We start from the raw sequence: 19,758 nt of genomic DNA on the forward strand, positions 1-19,758 counted from the left end.
CTTGGCATCATTTGAATACAACTTGTCCAGTTAGATGCTTTCCCAAAGGTGTTTTGGTCCCATCCCTCCTGGACCAGCTGTGGCAGTGTTTGGGCCTCAGGAGATCATGAAAAGCAGCTCATTTCTGTGTTTCTCCTGCTGTCATAATCCTCCCGCTGCAGCCATGAGGCACAATTTAATAGCTATTAATTAATATATCTACAATTTAATAGCTATTAATTAATATATCTACTTTACAATTCACTCTGTGGGTATCTCTGATGCTTCCCTTCCCCAGCCAATGAGGAAAATGTGTTTTCCAACTTCTTTGCCAGACCTTACCCACTCATACCCTCCACATCACCCACACAGACTTGAATGAGTTTGGAAGTCCACTTTTTTTGTGTATCTTTTGAAGAAAGAGCTTTCATAAGAAAAAATAAGATGGTACTTTTCTTCAGGAACAGAGCCAGGGGAGAGGAAATGTTATAATAAAGTTGACCCTGTATTTTAAGAGATGGGAGATTTCTATGATTTGGGTTGGGAATGAGAAACTGCAGTAGGATTCAGTTACAGGCTGCCTGTTTGCCTGTTTTCCTTGTTTTGGGGCCCTTCCAAGCCAAGCCATGATTTTGTAGTGCATGCTGGGCAAGAATTCAAATATTTACTGCGTGGCTGTAGATTTTATGTGGTCCAACTGCCTGGATGCTTCTCCCTCTTAAAGGAGAAGGGATAGGATATGGCATTTCAGGAGTCAGTGGAACTCTTGCCAGCCACAGATCTTTTCCTATGCATATGGAAATGCCCTTAAAGCCTCTCCTTCTTACAACAAAACTTTTGCCTTCCATCTTCCTCAGATGAACAGGCTAGAAGGTGCCAAGTGCTTTGGATTGGAAGGGAACTTAATGATCATCCAGTTCCAGCCCTGCCATGGGCAGGGACACCTTTGACTAGCCCAGGGTGCTCCAAGCCCCATCCCTTTTATTGAGAGTCATTCCCATGAAGAAAACTGAAAACCAGTCATGGGTAGAATACAAGCAGAAATACTAAAGTTAAAAGTATCTAGATTGATAGCTTTAGTTCCATGTTTTTATGAATGCTTTTATCACAGCACAGTCAATAGACATTTAAAAAGTTTTTTTCAGATTAAATTGGCAAGGAAAATCTGTGCTCACTGGGTCTGAAAGGGGCTGAGCTGAGCCCAGTGGAGATCATAGCTGGGTATTTGAACAGATAGTGAGGGGCACCAGCACTGCAGGGCTTCTCTCCTGGGCTCCACTCATCTCCAGTTCCCTTCTGACAGGTCCCATCTGTGTATGATCCTTGCAGCTCTTTGTGCACTTCGTCCCTGACCACTTTCTGAGTTTGTCAACAAACCTGTTTGTCAGAGACTGCCAAGCATTGCACAGCTACAGCAGACTGGATACTGCTCACACTACAAGTTATTCCATGCAGATTATTCAGCTGGATGTTTTAGGCTGATATTGCTGCATTTAAAGAAGTTGATTGTGAAATAGGTCTTCTAAAGGAGACATATTTATGATGCTGTAGAAAATGTTTTGAGTTTGTTGGGTTTTTTTTTTTTTTTTTTTTTTAATTTGTAGTTTGTGGGTTTCTTCTGGTTTGTTTTTTTTTTAATTTTTTTTTGTGTGTGTTTTTGGTTGGTTTTGGTTTTTTTCATTTTGCTTTTTTTTTTTTTTTTTTTTTTTTTTTGGTGAGTGTTACATCCTTCTTCTGTGCTAGGTCTGAAGAGGATGTTCAGGCAGCTGGGTAGATAACACATCCTCACGTGCATTCAAGAGTATGTTTAATTGTTTCTCTCAGCCTGTTTTCCAGCACTACATGCTTTTTTCCAGTGCTACATGCCCTTGTGATTTTCAGCAATATCTTGGTATTCATTTACATCCCCGTGCTGTCCCATCAGCCCTGTAATGAGTGATTGAATTCCAGGGGCTGTAAGGCAGTGTGTAATTTGGCCTGCAGGCTTATCTAAACAAAAGAATGTACAACAAATAAAGGCAGCATTAGTGCATTTTAAGTGCTGATTGTTTCAAATCAGATACATAGGAAAACAGATGTTGAAGTTTATCTAAAACACTTGCAGCCCAATCTTTAACTACAGCAGGAAGAGTGCTCAGCACTTTTTGCAAGGAGTTAGCAATGTGTCTGCAGCAAATACAAATTTATTCCTATCCCTCAATTCATCTTTCAGATGTTCTTTTGTTTCTGTTCTCCTTGCAAACCACTGCTTAATTAATTTTGCTGTGATTCTGCAGGTGTTTTGGGTGCAAAATGCAATTCTTGTACATTGCCCTGAATTTAAATCAGCCACATCTTGAATGATGATAATAAATTCAGCTGCCTAAAAATAGGTACAGAAAGTAGCCTGAGCTTTTTTAACTGTACTTGCAGCTCTAAGAGTTGTGTATGGGACAATGTGAGTATGTGACATTTGCAGAGGACTTACATTTGAGTGTGTGGTAAGGATGTAAAATCACAGCTTCAGATGCCAGATTTGTAACAGTTTTACATAAATCTAAAGTAAAAATATCTTTATTTGGAGTAGTACTGAGTACACTCTTGGCACTACTGTAGCTTCACATAGTAATGAAGAAAAGCTCTTATAATTTTGGTAAAGAAATTACTCGGTTCATGCTAATTATGTTTTACTGTATTATTCCAATGTGACTCCTCAGAGGAGCTCGAATGCCATTTGCCTGCTGAGATGAATGATACTAAAAGCAAGTTGAAGAGGTTTTAAATAGCAGACTGGTGTTGAGGTGTCAGACACTTCCAGGCCTCTGGGCTTTCCTTTATTCTTCTGAGGAAAGTGGAGATGTCTCAGTCCCAAACAGTTTGCCCCTATGCAGCTTTACAAATGCAGTATTTTTGGTGAGGTGATACAAGTTCCTGACACAGGAAAGTAGAGAAGACATAGCAGTGTGATCTCACAGGCTGTTCATCCCTGCAGATAAAGGAAGTGTGGTTATCCCAGGGATTTTCTGTCAAGATGCAGCCTTACATATGAAATTAAATCATATGTTTATGACCTGTGTATTGATGGTACTGATAGAGCAGCCTGGCATTATGAGAGAGAGGGTTTTAACAGCTTCTGACCTAAAAATGATAAGGAGACAGTGGCACTGAAGGAACAGAGACCTGCTTTTTTTTCACCTTCTTTATCTGAGAAAAGGATAGTGCAACATCTTGTTATTTTGTCCTACTGTTGATAGGCATCGGCTGTTTTGGAATGACTACAATAGTGCAGTCATGTTTGCTGTTGCAATTCTAATTTGGGAGCTTGCCTTTTCCCCATAATACAAAGTCAGAAGTTAGTGGAATATAGATAACAACTGTAAGGTTAGATAAAGCCAAACAGCATTACCAAAAATACCTCTGGGTTATGTTTTGATGTATTTATTTTCTGACTTCACCATTTTAGAAATTAAAAGTATATTGTCGTCCTGTTCTTTTGAGAGTTTTAAAGTTCTTCTAAAAGTTTCTTATGCCTTCTGATGTTTACATATTTCTACTGAATCTTCTCACACTGTTCCTATAAACAATGATTGTTTTGCATTCTTCTTTGTGGGTGGAGAGAATTATGGACTGTTGGTTTGACCAGTATGGTTGGAGAGGTGGTAATTTCACCCTCCAATCCACTGTCACTTTTGCTATTCTATATATAGTGGAGTCAGAAAATAAAGTTTGCTTTTTTTGGTTCTTTTTCTTTCCTTTTACATCTAGCCTGCTTGTGTGAATTATTTCGTGTCGTAGTGTGGCAGTATATGAAACTTAACTTTCTTTCTGCTGTTGGATTTAATCAATTGCTCTGTTACGGGGATCCCTGGGTTTGTGGCATCACTGGAATTTGTTGTAGTGGGCTTGATACTATCCTGTATTTTCAATTTGTTCTTCCAACTTTTCATGCTCATAAATATTTTATGACGAAAGGAATACAGCTTCTTCATACTCTAAGTAGTAACACATGGAAGGGAGGGGTGGCTCCTCTTCTTTTCCCTCTTCATATTTCCTTGCCTCCCCTGCTTAATACTCTGCAGCATCAAATGTAGGGCATTAATTCCCATAAAGTCAGTTTGGACAAGGAAATCTTATGAAAATAAATATAGAGAGGGAAGACAGAATTGTTCTGGCTTGAGCTGCAACTGCTACAAACTACTGTCTGTAGTATCTGGACCTTGCAACTTTGAGTTTTATTTCTGGAAAACATCACTGCCATGTGTTGAATGTATCATAATGCTCCACATTTCCTCAAAGTGAAAGCACTATCATGAATGATTGTTATGAATTACTTTATTGCTCAGGAGCTTATGGCTTCTTGACATTAAAAAAGAAATGGTTCCTTTTAGTGTGATTTTTGGGAATTTTGATTTATGACTGAACATTGCTGTCTAAATGAGTTTTGGAAGTTCAAGGAAAGTGAGTTAACTTCAAAAACTGAGTTGGTTCCAGAAAGAGTGTTTTGAATAAGAAAATAACTGCTTACAATTCTGACAGTCACTTAAAGGACAGAAAATATTTAGAAAATACCATGTATTACATGCATTTACCATTAGTATTCATTTAGGGACCAGAACACATTATTCATATGTTAATATTTTAAAGCAGAAACATGTAAAATGAATCAGTTCTAAAAGCATAGAGGGAAATCAATGTTAAACAACTTTTATTAGCATTGCATGGATAAAACAATTATTCTCTGGTGGTAGCTTTAATACTTTCCAAAACTAATACTTTGAATTGAGTCAAGTGGCTCTGAGAGTAGTAGAGACTCTCATCATCTCACCACCCAAATATGATGAGCCTCAGAGCTGTGATTTCTGCTTTATCTTGATATAATAGAGCAGCACTTCTGTGAGCAGCTCTTTTTTTCTCTTAATACTTTTGAGATAAATCTAGTCTGCAACCAAAATGGCAAAAATGGTTCTGTCCATAGATCTGACCATGGAAGCATGGGAGGGCAGAGGGGAAGCAGGGAGGCAACCTCTGAGACATGACCCAAATACTTAATTTCATGGAGTTAAGTACACAAGTTCCATTCAGTTGATAGTGACCTGAGAACACTTTGGTTTCAAGTATTCTGTTTGTATGATAATAGCATTTGAAAGAATAGTATTTGAAGGTATTAAAGCATACATATCAAATGGTGTTGAGTGAGGAAATGGAAAACTGATAGTTTGTGTTGTCCTGCCCACATCAATATTGCAGAGGTGGTGAATTTCTGTTTGTGGGAGACAGCCCTCAAGAAGACAAACCTTTCCTGAAAGAGGTTCCTTGTGTTTGAGCAACGTATGTGCCGTGGCAAGAGCTTGTAGATTGGTCTCCCTAATGTATTATGATCTCTTTGCATCATTTGTGCAGTGAGAAGAGGCTTGGAAGGGCACACCCCAGGCATGTCACGGGCCAGCAGCTTCACTGATGACATCAACCTGGTACCCGAGGAGTCCCTGCTGCCAGCAGCATCCAACGTGGCACAGTGAGTGAGCAGCAGCTCCTTAACTGATCACTTAAATGCTCATTAATAATGAGGGACACCTGTCACTGGGTAAGAGTTACGCTTTTGCTGGTTGGCTGCACTTGAAGTGATTGTGGGTTTGATCTTGTTTAACTAGATGTGAACATTTCCTAGTTTAGCCTAAAGTTTGGTGGAAGTAGCCAGATGCTTGGAGAAGCAGCACTGCTCTGTGGTGGGTGGCTTGCAGTCTTGGTCTCTTTGTTTTCCCACTTTTATAAGGCAGCTGACACAATTCCTGAGCTTTACAGACAATTTTATACTTGTAGACTGCCCCATCAGGTCAAGTTCTAAAGCAGTCCTAATATGAATTGATTGGGCACCTAAATGAAATAGTCATTTATAGACACAGCCTAAAAATAGAAAGGCTACCTCATGTAATATTTTTATAAAGCAGGCACACTTTTAAGGAAATGATGTTCCACAAATATGAAAGTGAAGTTTTTGTCCAGGACAGAAAATCCCCATCAGGGAGTTCACTGCAATTGTTGAGTTGTTGCTTTTACTTGGCTTAGCAAATATTTCTGGAAATAAACAAAATAATCATGCAGGACAATTGTGATTTGTCAGGATCTTGAGTAACCTTCATGCTTTTGTCCTGTAATATACATGTCCTGTTTTGTGCATGGGGATTCTGGAGTAAATTTCAAATGTAAACCAAAACATTAAAACACAGAGGAAGGCCTGGATGGACCAGAGCATCCAGGTGCCATAGCAGTGTTTTATCTCCCATCAGAAACTGATACAAATAATGCTGGTGATGAAACCCAAGTTAGCAGGCTCATGAAGGTCTAGCTGATATTTGGATGTTATGGTAATGTTGGTGAAAAACTCACCTGAGATCACCCTTGCAGGAGAACATCTGGGCTTGTCACTGGAAAAACCCTTTAGTAAATATCTGAGGTTAAAAAGGAAGAAAAAAAAAAAGAAAAAAAATGTTTGCTTGCCTTCAGATAGGGAAAAATATCCACAGTGGTGTTCAGGATGAATTTCTTTCACATTCTATATTTACTTTCTGTCCAGGGAACTCCTACAGATGATGTGTCTGCTACATCTATAGTAACTGTACTGTGCTTTCATATGGGATATCCTGGTCCTTGTGTTTCCCCACCACGTCATATTGGCCTTGTTTTCAAATCAGAGAATTCTAAATTGTTCTATCAAATTGGTCTTTCTTCTTCTTTTTATTCAGCACAGTGCAAGCAAAGAGTTTTGCATTTGAGGAAAAAAAAACCCCTCAGTTCTAATCTTATTTCTACTGTTTAGTGCATGAAAAATGGTGGTATTATGACTTATGTAGTATAGTGAAAACTGTAGCTGCATTTTTAGCTCCTATTGGTCTTTAAATGCATTTCTCCTTTGTGGGGAAAATAAGGAGCAGCAGAAAGATAATCAAATGCATGAATGAAAAAAATAAATTAAAATATTAAGAGATTTTAAGATTTTAAAATATGAAGAGATTTAAACTGTGCTACACTGTTTAAAGTAATATACTATGAAATCATGAATTCCTCTTGATGTGGATGTCAGGTGCATAGAAACAGAATGATCTTGCAAATGAAATTGCTAAATTAAGGATTTTTACATTCTAAGTCCCACAATAAAAAACATATGTATAAATCCCAGCTTCTAAATACTTGTAAGAAACTTCAAATGTATAGAAAACATAAGGCCAGAAATTATAGATATAAAGGTGCCATGTAAGAACAAAGCCAAAACATCATTCCATGTAGTTTTCTGTTTCTAAATTGAGCAAAGCAGTTTTCACCTCTATCACTGATCATCTTATTTTCTATGTCTGCATTTTTACCTAGTAGGATGCATTCATTTTAGAGTTGTCCTGATTCTTGAACAGAAATGTGTAGTGTCTCCTTCTTCAAAATGTGAAATTTATGAGAGTGTTGTATTTATGGATCCAGGTTTAAACTCCCAATTCCAATGCAAACAGTAAGATATTAACACTGTATCTGCCTGACACACACATCAGTATTAGATATACTCAGTGTAATTGTTTATCTTGTTTTTTGGCAGAAATGTAAGCAGGTAAGTCTTGGTGTTTGCTGCACTTGCTTTGGTGTGTAAGCTTTCCAAAACAACATGGCTTCTGCTTTTCTCTTAATTAGGCCAACAAATCTTCATCTTAGAGTCATAAAAGCTGTCAATGATTAGACAAAAACACTTCCAAGAGTAAAATTCAGCCAAAAGGGAGTGTGTGTGTATGTATATATGAGCACACAGTGAGTCTCCCCAAGTTGCAAGATAAGTGAAAACTCGGCTTTCACGTATCAGTTCATGCCAGGATCCCACAATGATGACAGTTTCACGTGAGGCACTTTGTGAACTCAAGTTTGACTTTGTGGAGCTGCCAAAAGCTGAAGTTTTGTTTGTCTTCAGCAAGTGTTTTAAGCTACAAAATCAATCCTGAAGTAAACCTTTATTTCAAAGTCCGTAACTGGTCATTTTTCAGCTTCCTATGTTGATTACTAAACATAGTGCCAGGTCTACAACTGTAATGTTTTGGGGGTTGTTTTCTGTAATGTGAACAATAGATGCTCATCAAGTCTGCTCTGCTGGATGGATGACAGCAGAGATGCTCTCTGATGACATAAGCTTTGCTTTTGGCCACACTCTTTTGCAAATTCCCTCCATTGTGTGGGAAGGGCAAATGATATCCCAGGAAAACAGATTTGCAAGCACCAGGCTGCTTGAAAACTGCTGATATTATTGCTTGAGGTGATATTTGACTGAAAGCAAACCAGTTCAATGTGTTGCAGCACTGCCCAGGTCTCAGTGGTGGATGCATTCACCAGTGGAATTCTGATGTGAGTGGTCCATGCAAGCCTGGAGAAGCTAAGCTGCCCTGGTAGAAGCTGTCAATAAAATCAGGCAGCAAGCTGGAAAATGGAGCTTGAGAGACCTTTCTGTAGAAACACAGCTGCTTTGGATCCCTTAATGATGTTTGTTTCTGGTGATCTCTGCACAAATGTGAACTACTCCTGAGCCAGGGGACAAAAACATCACATTCAGTTTACAGCTCTGTGGCTGCCTGAAGTTCTTGCTGGGTATCTTTGGCCCATTTCCTCAAGGACCAAAAATCCCATGTGCTGCTGACCTGAGTAGAGCTCTGTTGGTTTATAATGGCTTCTTCTGAAGTGTCCAGAGCTGAATAAAAATGGTGTTGTTAGAGATTAATCAATTCTGATGGATTAAGTAAATATATTAATTTCAGTCAGTTGATGTGTAGTTCTATTTTTAGCAAGAAATGTTTGGACTGTCTCACTGCCTGACATAATTGCTCACCTAATATTTCAAATTCTCTGATGAACAGTCAGAAAGAGACTCCATCAGTGAATCACTGGAGATTTGCAAGAGTAAAGGAGACTGCAATAACTTTAAGACTTAGTATTTTATTTTTTTTTTTTTCATCTCCAGCTGGTTCTATTTTTGTTGTGATGATATGAACCCTTGTCCATGACAACATTTTCTGTCATTCACACCAGAGTTTAACCTTCCATCAGGAAAGAGAATTTGGCCAATAGGCTGCACTGAAAGATTATACCAACCTGGTCCCAGATAGCACAGTCTTAGGAAAAATATACACAGCAGCAGCTTTAGAGGCAGACATCCTGTTTTTGTTTTTCAGAGCTCTGTGGTTCAAAGTTGTGGTGTCTAAAGCTCTTTCCACTGTAAGGAAAAGCAAAAGTTACAAATTCTCTCTGTCAGCGTGGTTAAGCAGCTGTGGTTGAGTGTGCATTTTGTGGCTTGCTGGGGTCACAGAGGAGTGAATGTCAGCTGGTCCCTGGCCAGGAGCAGGGCAGTGCAGGAAACCTCTGGCAGGTGAGATGCAAACACAATGCCCATGGTCTGTCCTCAAGGGACAGCTGAGCAGTAACTCCTCAGCTGGAACTGGCTGCCTGGGAGCTCAGAGCTCCACCTGTTCCCCACAGGGAAGATGAGGCTTAGTTACTCTCATGGGCCAAGAGTGAGACCAGCAGTTGCTCTTTCTGAGGCTCTGTCCACAGCAGAGTCAAGCTGTGCTTAGGAGCCATGGGTTTAATCCAATCCTGGCTAAACCAGTTCTGTGCAGAGGTTTAGAAAGCATGAAGGTGCATTCCTGTGTGTGAGGTGAGTGTGCTGTGGCTGTGAAAATGGCTCACGGCTTCACTTTGAGGTCTTTAATGTAACAGAAGCACAGACCTGAATGTGGAAGCAACCTGATATCCACTGTTCCCACCTCCTCCATTTTTTTTTTAATTTCAAGCTCATAGCACAAAACTGGCTCTTATATTGTACAAGGGAGTTTCACCTACCAAAGGATTAGCAGGAAAACCCAGCATCAAAATGTAGTTATTAAACAATCTTTCCCCCCCACTGAGATGGGGGGAAAAGATAGACCTGAGGTGAGGCAATGGATGCAAAAGAAACCTTTTTTAACGGGGGAAACTGAGACCCCGAGGATGAGGGCAACGGAATGCCCTATTCTGTGTCATCACTGGTGAATCCTGATGCAAAAAGAGCATCCCAAATTAATGTCCAGCTGTGAGCAGGACCTTCTGTGAGGATTGAGGCTTAATGAAGCCAGGGGGTTGGGTTATCTTCGTTGGTGTTTGTGTTTGCTGCAGGCTGCCTGGAAGAGCAGACCAAAGCTGCCCCCCACCTCACCAGAGCTGGGTCCTGCAGAGACTGGGGTGTACTGGGGTGGAAAATCAAATTTGTATTCAAAGGAGGGTACTTCATGGTTAGTCTTAGAATTTTAGCTTTTCTCTTTAAAAACAAGTTTAGGAAATATATTGGTTTTGTGGTTTGGGTTTTTTTTTTTTCTCTAGAGGAAATAGGTTACAATATGATTGGCAGATATGAAATATGACTAATTTCCTTCATTGCCCACTAACACAGAAATTTTATACAAAATGACTGGGACAAATGGTAAAACTTATGCTAGGCCTTAAAGCTTTCATTAGGCGTTATCAAAGAAAATGCTCATTGTTAAGCCCTTGAAAAAAGGGATGTTAAACCCATCTTCTGACTTTCAGCTTTCCATTATATGTAGATGGTAGTGAAGGATTTATCAGGGTCTTAAGAATATTTTTTGTCCTTCTTCGTCTCTGCTTGAAAATCTAAGAGTGCAACTTGTAACACCAAGCATATTTTCAGTCTTTCTGTGGTTTTATCTCTGCCAGTTCCATTTATCTTTGTATTTTTATCGTAACTTCTTCCTATAGCTTATTGCTTTTAATCGTGTTAAAGAAACAGTTCACTTTCTCACCAGCAACTCTATCCCACTGAATATAATATATAATATATAATAATATATTATACACAATATATATATAATATAATATAATATATAGTATAATACTATAGATATTATATATAATATATATAATTAATATGTAATATAATCCAGTAATTGGATAGTGATCTTGTGTAGGATAATTGAATTGACTATAAACTCATTAATAACACTTTTATTACTAAGCACTTTTATTACTAACACTAAAATAGTGTTCCTGGGGTAACCCACAGTACCATGAGTGGAGGGCATATATCTATATCCATCTTGTTTCCAGTACTAATTCCCACTCTCATGTACATTGAACACAGGTGTTACTGATCCAACTAGTTCTCTCCTAACATTATAAACATTATAAATATATATAAATATATTTAACATTATAAATATAAACATTATAAATTGCTTCAAAGAGGGATTTTTGCAAGCATCTGTCAGTTCTGACTAGAAAAAAATGAGGTAAAATAGTGAAAATTTGACAGACAGGAGTAATTGCTAATCTGGTTCTATGCTTTTTACCACTACATCATCATGTGTTAAATTACACTTTTTAGTACTACCCATTTTTGTCTTGTCACTTCTAATTTGGAACTCTTTAAAAGGGCTGCCTTGGGATTTATTTCAGCACCCAAAGTATTTTTATTACCATGTAATATGAAAGCAAGGCTGGCGTTAGTATAAATTGGTGGCATTATGCAGTAACCTTTTATAAGAATTTGACACTGATTCTGAGGGGGTTTGGAGGTATTTTTGAGGTTTTATTCTGGAGTCGTGGTGAATTTTTGCTCTTTTATTCCAAAAGTGAGAACATTTGGCCAGTGGAGGGCACTGCCCTATAACACAGGAGAAACAGAAACTCCTGTTTCAGCTTTCCAAATCCCATTTGTCATTTCAGCAAGCTTACTTATAAACTTAATTTATCTGCATCTGAATTTCCCCAATGTTAAATTGGCAATTTGCCACACTAAGAAAAACCCCTACTATACTTAAACATCAGTTTAATGAGCAATTTAACCAGACCCCAAAGGCTCAGCTTGGTGTGGTGGTTAGACTTTCTTTCCTGGAAAACAGACTATTGTAACAGCCCACTGAAGGCTGTCAAAATAGAACTGAATGCATATTATCATGCATATGGCTGCTCTGTGTAGCAAAATTTCCAGATCTGATCGAAAAGTGTGACATAAAAAGTTGCTTTGGAAACAGAAGCTTCTACAAAACATTTTGATTGATTTTCTAAAAAATCAATCAAAAATGATTTTTTTTTTCTTAATGAGTTTTTCTAATAATTTCACAGAATTTTGAAGTGTGAATAATAGCAGGGGTGTGAAGTGACTCTGGGATATATGACTGCAAATATCTGTCAAGAAAATAGTTTACAAAGAATGCATCTGTTTCTAGATAAAATGAAAGACTCCCCTTTACACAGGCTCTACTTTACACAGAAATTATTTATCTCAGTAGCAAGTCAGAAAATAGAAAAAAGGCAACTCTAACATTTGTTATTGAAAGGGGTGCAAGGAGCTGGATTGGATTCCTGGTCTCTTGTCTGTACTGTGAGGAGAAAGCCAGGGAAGGGGGAATCACATTATCAAGGCTTTGTTTGGATGTTAGAATTTGTCAAGGTTTTAGTTAATTATTATTATAACTCAATTGTAATTTCCAAGCTCCACGACACATGACAATATCATGAGTTCCTCTATGTGCAGCTGTGATGGAAGTTTGGAAAAGCATAACATGAAAGAGTGTTGTTTGCTGAAGAAGACAGTACAACCCTTTGTATCAGACCACCCCAGCCTGTCCATGCCCAGCAAAATAAAAGTGTGCCACGTGTGGCACCTGTGTTTTTGGGAGGGGAGGATAAAAAACCTTGGTGGGAAAAGTGTGGTGGTCGCACTGCACAGAGAAGTGTGACTCTGTCCCTTCTATAGAAATAACCAAGCACATGTTTGCTGGTACCCCTGATCTGGTGGTTTTGCAGTGTTTTAGAACTTCTCCTGTGAGATTAAATTGGATGTGGCTGAACCATGCCTGTGCCTGTTCTGGTCATAGGCACTTGGTTGTGTTCATTGTCTGTGTAAAATATGCTGAGGCAAAGGAGAAGCAGGGATAGGAATCCATGGTGTCTGCAGCCTAAACATTCAGGTCATTGCTCAGGTGGTTGAGCTTCATCCATAAACCACAGGGTGTGTTTTGTGTTGGCAGAATTCAACGCAAAAAGTACTTTAGAAATTGTTTATACCAATTGTCCTTCCCTTTCCATGGCTGCTCCTGTGACCGAGGCAGCCCCTTTCTCTCACCAACCAAAAGCCCATCCCTGCATAACAGGGACTGTGGAAGCACTTGGGGTCAAAAAAGGATGGAGAAAAGCTTGAAGGCATGAAGACATCATTTTTTTGGCTAGAACTTGTGGAGGAGAGACCTGAGATAAAAACCTATCATTCTTTCTAAGGCAGGAAGCTTTAATTTTACCTTAATATTCACCAAGTGTTACCCTGCTGTTTTTCTGAACCTGGACAGCAGCCCTGCAAGCCAGAATCCTGCCTTCCACTCGAGTCACTTTTAATCCTTACAGCCTACTTTCTGAAGAGGTGACATGCCTGTCTAACATGCTGCTCCTACAGATATCATTTCTGAGGCAGCATCAAGCAGGAAAAAACAATTAGAATCTGTAAGTGAAACTTAAGAGAGCTCAGTGTGGTTAACTGAGAAGATGTGATGGGTGCATTGAGGACAAAAAAAGATAGGAAATAAAATTTTATTGCCGATGTCAGTAACATCTCTGTAGTTAGAATATACAATTCATGGGTGATTTCTTCAGTATTCATTACCAATATTATGAAAATCTACTTTTAAACTTTCAAAATAATGTGGTACATTGACCATAAATTGAAATGGCATCATTTGGTGATGATGTTTCACAGTGGAGTTTAAACAAATAAACAGTTTGGAGTTATGACTGTATTTCTACCCAGGTAGCAGGTAGACTGTCCACTTAGCCTAAAATAAAAGAAGGAAGACTTTTTTTCTGTGTTTTTTAAAGTGTTAATTTGATGTTTATCAAGGGTGCTGCAGTCTTGCCTTATTTGCCAATCTCTAGACAGTCTTATTCTGTATTTACTGGTCAAGTGCCTTTCCTTATTGAAATATAAATAGTTGTTCATTTCATTCAGGTGGTTTTTACAGACTTTTGTATAGTGCAACATAGTACCCAATGAAGCAAGACACACTTGCTTTCACTGCATTAAGGGATATTGGAATTCACATGGCCTGGCTGAGTTACTGGAGCTGCTTCTGTTCTATGGGATGGACTTAAGGCTATGGATTGTTTATGGCAGCTCTAAAAATACTTCTCATGTATGTTTGTGTCTTACTGATTTTTTAAAATTATTTTTTCCTAAAATACACTTTAAAGAAAAATCTTACAAGGGAAAAAGAAGTTCTTTAGTAAAGCAAATGCTATTTACATCTTCATTGTGTGTTTAAAAACAATACCAATTCTCATTCTTCAGTAAACACTGAGACCACTGGTCATTCAGCTGCAGTAAAAGTACAATGTGAATGTATCTCCTCCATATTTCTTATTGTCTAAAATAAAATTTAGATGCTTTGCAATGAGCAGGTATCTCTATTAAAACTCCTTTATTGTGTACAAGATGTTCACAACAAAAGTTAGTGTTAATTTGAGAGATAATCTTATATCTTCTCATGGCTATTTTCTTGGGTAGCCCTACCAAAACTGAAGGAATGTATTCTAAACCTGAAATTTCACTCATTTATATATACATATATATATTATGCCATATTTAATTATGTAGATTTAAAGTAATGCTGAAATACTCATTGCTAAATCAACACACAATTTGGGTTAAATATTAATTACTCCTATTTCTCTGCCTGGGAGGTAATGAAATTGTTGCAGCCAATATAACTAACATATGTCTGTGCCTAAAGAAGGCTGATATGTGAAAACTGGTAGATGAAATTGCTGCTTTGTTCATTTGACTACTTCATTAATCTCTGTGCTTGAAAACTCTATTTTAATAAGTTACTTCCAGGAAATTTAAATGGTGGCAACTCTATAAAACCTGATGGTTCCTCATGGATTTCTCAGCTCTGACACTTTCACAGCTGCACATGTTAAATCTTTTTATAGGCCAAACTTGATGAACTCCAAATGGGACAATGGAAGTTGCTTTTCAGGTTGGATACACTGAAATAGATGCCAGACAAATACCAGTGCCTGTTGCTTGTCTGCTTTTTCTTTTAGTGCTCTGCAATTTGGAGAAGCCATTATACTCTCTCTTTTACTCCAGATTAAACACCCTATCTCCAGGGCTGCTTTTTCCCCTGCCCAACAATGCTTCTAGATGTTATCACCACCTTCTCAAAAAACTTTGCCCTAATTGCTTAGCTGTTTGTTTGTATTGCTAAGACAATTTATCTCTGGTCTCTGGGTCAAAATGAATTTATCAGACCATTACAGTACAGAAAGTTTAGTATGTGGGCACTGAAGCTTACAGTCATTGCACGCTATATTGAGCTCTGCTCCTCCCAGTGCTCTGCCTGTTTGCTCCTGGCCTGCTGTAATGGCATTTTGCATAACTCACTGATACTTATCTCCCCTGCTTTGGTCAGCCAGGCTGTCTACACCCGGGCACTGGCTAGAACAGATAGTCTTGATGGTCTTTTTTAAAAATTGTTTATTTAGTCAGCTGTCTGCAATATGTGTGGTGTTCATTAGTATAAAAATATGTTTGAAAACAAAGCTCCAAGAGCTCTTGAAGCTGTTCTTATGCTGATTTCTCTTCCTCCAGCAGTTGTCACTGAAGGATCCCCTCCAGCGGGTTCTGCGATTTGTCCCTGCAGTAATCCAAATCCAGTAATACAATGTAAACTACTTTCCACGTGTTCCTGTGCCTACTTAGCTACTTTGTTATTAAAAAAAATACAAATTGCTTCTAATCTGAAATGTGTGGAATTTGGAGCATTTCAGATAAACGAAGCATGTGGTCTTCCTGTGTTTAGTTCTTTTCTTAGTCCTTCGACACTGTGGCTGCTGTAAATTTCATACTTCATCTCTGAAGTTTGGAGTTTGTGGAAGTTCATATTCATTCTCATCTTGACAAAGAATTGTCATTGGTTTGGTCTTTTTAATGCAGGAAAAGTTTCCATTTGATTTCTGTGCATAATCTTTTCTGTGTAACCTTGAGTGAAAGGCTTCTATTAGTGTCATGTTATCCACCTGCCAGGCTCTGATTAGATTTTAATTTAGAAAACAAGCCTGTAAGTGTTTAACAAGCACTGAGCAAGGGGAACTTGCTAGCCAAGGAAGGGCTGTGGTACCTTGAGGGTTTTGACCGCAAATCCTTTGTCTGCCCTCTCTTGCAGGGAAACCCAAGGTCAGCTCTAAGTAAAATAAGGTACAATTTATTTAGCTAATTACCCCTGCTCTCTCTATACAGCACTGCTCTGTCAGCGAGGGAGAATTGCTTTCTGCCAAACTTTGTCTCAGCAGCACAAATGGGCTGGGCCTGTTCTGTCTTCTCCTGCTTGTCCCTTTTCCCCCTGCAGCTCCTGAGGCACAGGAATAAAGTCAATTCCTTAGTATGGGGGATTGACTGGTGCAGTGTGAAGTGGTGAGGGTAGGGTCTGTTGTTTGTGGTAGAGAAGTGGACAGGAGCTGGGGAGCTTGTGGCTGAAAAGATGAGGAGTGGAAGCAGGGAAAGCAGCACCTGCCTGGATGAAGATTTGAAGGCTTTGCTCTCACTCAGAGCTCCCTTGCACATCTTGCTGGTGACTTCAGAGCTCGCCTGGGCTCCTCTCAGCTCCTTTCATCATCCATAACCACCTCATCCTGTCATCAATCCCTGCAGTTTCTCTTTCTCTTTGTCGGGTGAGAGAAGTGTGTATGTGTGTGTGCATGTCTGAGAAAAGCCTGGACAACAAAATTTGACTTTGCTCACTGTACTGAGGAGCCTTGACTGAGCTCTGCCTTCTATTTCAACACTCAGGCATCTGAATTTTTGCCTCTAGCTAGTCAAGAATCTGAGTTTGTGTCCTCAGATGGCCTTAGAATTTTCCCAGGAAGAATGTCTAACATCTGCAGAACTTGGAGAGAAATCTTTATCTTTTGTTATCAGCACATCTCTGCAGCGACCTCACAGCAGCTCCCTGCTGGATGGAATCAATAACCAGGATAAAGAGGGTAGCCCATTCCCTTCCAGTTTCCAGTCAGCCCTGTATGTACTTGATTAAACAGAGATAGAATCATGTAGGTTTAGAGCTATAACCACATAGGTAGCTATTGGATTTCTGTGAAATGTGTCTATACCCTGACTTACAGAGTTCTCTCTTTCCTGTGATATTATATTAGACCTCTTTAGATTTCTTTTGTTGCTTGTTTGCCTGTTGTGAAAGCAAACCAGCTGGTGTGCTTGAACCCCTGCATATTTACTTGGAGTCCAAATTTAATTTTATCACTCATGCATAGTATTAAACCCTAAAAATTAAGTCAGAATTATCCTCCTGCTTACTTTACAGCAAGTCTCTGTGTGTGATGAGTAAACACACTGTGGGTGGTCGAGGCTAAAATAAAATTTCAGTGTTTGTTCGCAAGGGCAGATTTCTTCCCCTTCTAAAGATAAACACCTAGCCACAGTTTAGTAGATTTTACCAGCTGATTTAATTTATTCAAAAACAAATATCTCACAGATGAATGTAGAACTTTTTAAAAATTATTTTGGTATTTTCATAAGCATATTGTAAAGTTTTTGGAGTCCTCTGGCACTCAGAACATGACCCTTATTTCAGATGTTTGGATTAAAGACTTTTCCACAGCCCATATCTCAGGCCTCTGCAACTAATTTGAAATACAAACCAAAATATATGCCCTTTATCCATTCAGTATTTATATCAGACAAGTATTATACAAGAAAACCGTAGCAATTGAGGGAAAAAAAAAAAAAAACAAACACTCGTAGTATCACACAGTCATCCTCTCTTTTCAGTTGTATCAGCTGAGCACTAATATTGAACATTTCCAAAATCTCCAGTTTCAGCACTGTGACACTTTAATGCATGAGCTAATGAAGAGCTGGAGGTTATTTAATCTTATCTTTGCCTGTTCCTTGTTCAGAAAGTGCTAATCTCTTTCACAAACAGAAGGGGCATGAGCTCATTATAGAACTTGCTATTCATGACATTACCATTCCCCTCACTGCTTCTCCTCTACGTGTCTTTTTTCTTCTAGCGCTGTCTGAGCAAGGTAAATATCAGCATCAAAGTGTGACGACAGCTGTACTTCTCCCTGGGCAATGGGTTTCAGCCTGTTCTTTGGTTTCAGTGTTCTTGTTTGGGCAGCAAAGAGACAGTGTAGAATTGTCTGACAATTCAGGTGGGTGACCCCATCTTCATTAAAGAAATATTCTTCCCACTTGTGACCATGGCTTCCTTTTCAACCTGTTTTAAACTACCTTAGTTTATTGGAGGGGGTAGGAAAGTGAAGGAAGCAATTTAAGTCCAAGGTCTTTTGGTTTACACTGTTAGCTCTCATTTGAGTTCCTTTGTTTAAACACAGCTGGCCTGTGTGGGGCTAAGACCCAGCTGTGCTCTGGCAGGTGAAATCTACAGTTGTGCTGCTGAAGCCAGCAGTGGAAGTCCATGGAAGCAGGGAGAAATCTGAGGAACTCTGTGACAGGGGACATTAGGCCAGCTCATTCTCCAAGTGCAGTGGATTAACTTTCTCCATGGGCTCTCTGAACCCAAATTATTAAATGGGCTGTAAACCCTGGTGTTTACACACGAGCTTGTGCCAAAGGGCTAAGCTGCAGCCCAGGAGCTGCCTCGTAGCAGTCACTGTTAGGCAGGATCTGAGGGTCAGGTGGGATTGGGAACACTGCACAGCAGCCTGTGGGAGAGCACCCTTTTGATCAGACACAAACTACAAAATCCAAATCACAAATGGGAAACAGCTTTTGAGTCTTATAATTTCTCCTTAATATTATTGGAGTATCTCTGCTTTGTTGTCCTTGGAAATGCTGAGGAGAAGATCTGTGAACATACATTTTTCTATCACTGAGGTATTCTGATAATCAGGTTTAGTCTTCTCTGTCTTAAAATCCACCCCTTAGTTTTGAGTAACGAACTAACAGACTTTATCTTTATTTCCTTCATGTTATTATGGAAATATTAAACACAGGGCTTGATCAGTAGTTAATGCTTGCCATGTTTGTTGTAATGTTCTGCCAGACTTCATTTTCTACAAAATCCCATCTTCATTCCTCTTTTGCAGATGTTATTTTGCAAAGTATCTATGCAGCAAAGTGTCTTTAAAAGCAAAGGATGGTAAAAATTGGTCTGGTATTAACCATAGCTACAGGGCTGTTATAATTTTATTTTTAATAATAGCATGGCTCCTATTTTTTGTTGATGTCAATCATCTGCAAGAATGTTTGATGTAGGCAGAATTTAACCCTGCTTTTTAAAGGAATTTTTAGTTTGAGGCAAGAAGATAAGAAGAAGTCTAGCATGAAAAGTGTTATAAAATTTTTCTAGTTTTCTGTTTGTAGGTCTAAGACAAAAGAACTTTGAAATGCTGATGTATTAAAAAATGTTGTGGTGCTAGGAGTTAGAAGCCTAAATGACTCAGTTTATCCAGACAGTAAAATATTTTATGATTATAAAGACAAGAAATGAACATTTATCTTCAAGTTCTTGTTGATGCCTGTCTGTTCTTAGTCAGTAGCCATGTTTTTAGAACAGTAAACCTTTTATTGTCTGACTGCTCTAGAGAATGCTGCTTTCCAAAAGCACAGTATGTCAAAAGTATGCCAGTAATGTTGTGCTAAAAGTATTTTAAGGGGGAGTAGTAAATGATGCTGGCGAAGTGTTTTCTTTTGGGGGAAAAATGCTTTGACTCACTGGCAAAAAGTCAAGTGAATGACCGTAGAAGGGCAGA

General features: G+C 38.8%; 1 protein-coding gene across 1 annotated transcript in view; it reads left to right on the forward strand.

Annotated features, from left to right (window-relative positions):
• The window catches only part of LOC128807944 (potassium voltage-gated channel subfamily KQT member 1-like), a 410,223-nt gene that overhangs the window by 63,542 nt on the left and 326,923 nt on the right, over positions 1 to 19,758 (forward strand). Inside the window, exons 11-12 of the mRNA XM_053978678.1 lie at positions 5,359 to 5,473; positions 7,541 to 7,552. Coding sequence (XP_053834653.1) covers positions 5,359 to 5,473; positions 7,541 to 7,552 — 127 coding nt within the window. The remainder of the gene's footprint in view (positions 1 to 5,358; positions 5,474 to 7,540; positions 7,553 to 19,758) is intronic.

The sequence above is a fragment of the Vidua macroura genome, chromosome 5 (assembly GCF_024509145.1).
Source record: "Vidua macroura isolate BioBank_ID:100142 chromosome 5, ASM2450914v1, whole genome shotgun sequence".
Lineage (NCBI taxonomy): Eukaryota > Metazoa > Chordata > Aves > Passeriformes > Viduidae > Vidua > Vidua macroura.